This window comes from Chiloscyllium punctatum, chromosome 26, assembly GCF_047496795.1.
Source record: "Chiloscyllium punctatum isolate Juve2018m chromosome 26, sChiPun1.3, whole genome shotgun sequence".
NCBI lineage: Eukaryota > Metazoa > Chordata > Chondrichthyes > Orectolobiformes > Hemiscylliidae > Chiloscyllium > Chiloscyllium punctatum.
In genome coordinates, this window is record NC_092764.1 from 64,375,597 (window position 1) to 64,378,810 (window position 3,214).

General features: G+C 48.9%; 1 protein-coding gene across 2 annotated transcripts in view; it reads right to left on the minus strand.

Annotated features, from left to right (window-relative positions):
* Positions 1-3,214, minus strand: part of coq9 (coenzyme Q9 homolog (S. cerevisiae)) — a 74,574-nt gene that overhangs the window by 71,255 nt on the left and 105 nt on the right. The window contains exons 2-3 of one of the 2 annotated variants that reach the window (XM_072547553.1): positions 1,475-1,613; positions 82-217 (exon numbers count right to left, since the gene is read on the minus strand). In XM_072547553.1, coding sequence (XP_072403654.1) covers positions 82-217; positions 1,475-1,613 — 275 coding nt within the window. Of the gene's footprint in view, positions 1-81; positions 221-1,474; positions 1,614-3,214 lie in introns of both variants that reach the window. The other variant, XM_072547552.1, reaches the window with a different exon arrangement.

Sequence of the window (3,214 nt, forward strand, 5' to 3'; positions counted from 1 at the left end):
GGAAACCCACGCAGACACGGGGAGAATGTGCAAACTCCACACAGCACATATTTTACAGCAAGATCAGATTTTGGTTCCTACCTTGGCCCCTTCTGCAATGGTCTCCACTGACCAGCCATACACGGGGACAAATTCCAGAGCTGCAGATAGGAGCTGCTGCCTCAGCTGTTCCTCAGATTCAAAGCCCTCTGCCTTCTCCCCGTTCTGATCAGATTGGCTGCTGAGAGAAGGGGACTGCAACAGTTATAAAATTCTCTCAGTTCCTGTATCATTTCCTTTCACACCAGCGAGAGAAGAGTCACATCATGTCCAACCTGGAAAATACTGAGCAGTAGATGCATCCTATTGATTTACTGCAGCAGATCCACGAGGACAGTGCTGGAACATGATTCAACGTGATCCAGGATGGTTAGAAGAGCACTGATCCAGTCTCACTGGTGACAGTCCCAATTCAAATAGATACAGAGTGTAAGAACTTGAGTGTTCATCTAATTACAAGTGTGTATTCACACTGACACCTGACAATGTGGATCATCGGGAGCAACAGAATTGTATTTGATCACAACTTGTAATCCCATGACCAGCATATCCCTCACTCTAACTCACTCCCTAAAGTCTGTCCATCATCCATAAAGTACAAGTGTTATGGAGTATTCCCCATGCACCTGGACGAATGGAACTCCAACAAAATTCAAGAAGCATGATACCATTCAGGACAAAGCAGCCTGCTTGGTTGACACCACATCCACAAACATTCAGTCTCTCCGCCACAAGATCAGTAACAATCTACAAGATGTACTACAGAAATTCACTGAAGATTCTACACTTTCCAAACCCATGCCAGCTACAAAGGCATCAGACAGGTGGGAACATGATCTGCAAATTCTCCTCCAAGCCACTCACCATCCTGACTTGGAAGTACATCGCTGTTCCTTTCGCGTCACTGGGTCAAAATCCTGGAATTCCCTGCCTAACAGCTTTGTTACCTACAATCCAAAGACTTCATAGTTTCACAACCACCTTCTCAAAAGGCTGGACCAGCCAGCGATACAGAAATCCCATAAATAAATTTCTTAAAAGGTTTAGATTAGATTACTTACAGTGTGGAAACAGGCCCTTCGGCCCAACAAGTCCACACCGCCCTGCCGAAGCGTAACCCACCCATATCTACCCCTTACTTAACACTACGGGCAATTTAGCATGGCCAATTCACCTGACCTGCACATCTTTGGACTGTGGGAGGAAACCGGAGCACCCGGAGGAAACCCACGCCGACACGGGGAGAACGTGCAAATTCCACACAGTCAGTCGCCAGAGGCGGGAATTGAACCCGGGTCTCCGGCGCTGTGAGGCAGCAGTGCTAACCACTGTGCCACCCACTGTTTTGATGTGCTGTAGAAGGTAAAGTCTATGATATCCTGAACGATGTAGAATTATAGCTGATCTACTCTAGGGTGTGAGCAGCTGACTGTACCTGGAGTAGGATTCTTGGGTCGCTGTGTACGTCTGAGAGCTCTGAGGGCGCTGTTTGGTCTCCTGCTCCTCACCAGACACCCGTAAATACAGTGATGATCGCAGACCCCTACGCACCACATCACGTGAGTACAGACCAACTGTTGGCAGAGAAAAAGGCCTTCAATTCTCTGATTCATTCATGACAAAGAACATTAAACCAATCACTCACATGAAATACTCCAGCACAGGTATAGCATGGGATTAGATACAGAGTAAGGCTCTCTCTATGAATCCTAAGCCATGTCTGACCCATTTCTGACATTCTGCCCTCACGCCTGCCCTCCCTCCCCCCCCCCCCGACACCAGTACTGTTGTCGCATCCTCACTTTCCATCCCACTGGTCTCCACATCCAAAGGATCAGAAGTCACCATTTCCACCACTGCAAGTGGGATGAAACCTCAAACACCTATTCCCCTCCTCTCTCGTCAGCATTCTGCAGAGACCATTCCCTTTTGTTTACACTGGTCCACTCTTCTGCAATCCCTAACATCTCCCCACAGCACCTTCTCTTGCAATCGCCTTCTCACTATCCAAAGCCCCAGAAAGACTATCCAGATGAAGCAACAATTAACTGACATTTCACTCAATCTAGTTTGCTATACTTGCTGCTCAAAATACAACCTCCTCTACACTGGGGAGATTAAATACAGTCTTTAATCTGCTTGCAAAAATTGCCCTGAGCTTCCAGATTCCTGCATTTCCCTGGCCAACATTTCTGTCTCAGAAACAAAAATAGATGTTGCTTGAACAGGTCTGGCAACATCTGTGAAGAGAAATCAGAATAAACGTTTTGGGTCCGGTGATCCTGCCTCAGAACTGATGCTGCCAGACCTGCTGAGCTTTTTCCAGCTCTTTCTGCTTTTGATTCTGATTTACAACATCTGCTGTTCTTCTGGTTTTGATTTCTGCCTCGGGCCTGCTGTAATGCTTCAGCGAAGTTCAACGGAAGCTGGAAGAACTAACTGCACCTCATTTTCTACACTGTGATCCTGCAGCCTCCGGGACCCCATCAACTTTAACAATTTCAGAGCATGACCAAACCTTTTGTTGTCTATTACCTAACCCCACACTCCTGTTCTGCCATGAAATGGGTTCGCTGTTAGTACAGAAAATCCACTTTTACCTATTCACAGTCCCAGTTATCACTTCTAAAATGTCATTCTATCAATAACCACTATCTTGTCTATCCTTTTGACTCTCTCCCTCTGGGCACAGTCTCCATTGATCTGCTCACTCCTTTCGCTCCCCTTACACGCCGACCCCCAAACTTGCCATCGACGTGAAGAACACTTTTTTAAAAACACCTGGTTGCTTCTAATTCAAAAAAGAAAAGGCGCTGGACTCGAAACGTTAACTCCGTTTCTCTCTCGGGATGTCCTCCTCCAGAGATGGTTGTTCCCTCTCCATTTTCAAAGAGGACACAGTAACTATCCCGGGGTCAGGCCCCTCACGGAAGGAGCTCTCGGGTACGAGCCCCCGTGGTGTCTGTGAAGGGACCCAATGTCACAGAGGGCAGGGCAGGGCAGGGCGGGGGGGTCACAGCACGGAGCCGCGGGGCCGAACGGCTTGTTTCGGTCCAGGAGATGGCGGGGACGGCTCACCGCCGCAGCCGGTAACCCAGCAGGGCCCCGGTAAACAGGGGCGGGCCCCGAGCCCCGAGCCCCGAGCCCCGAGCCCCGGGGGGTGGTGGGGAATTAC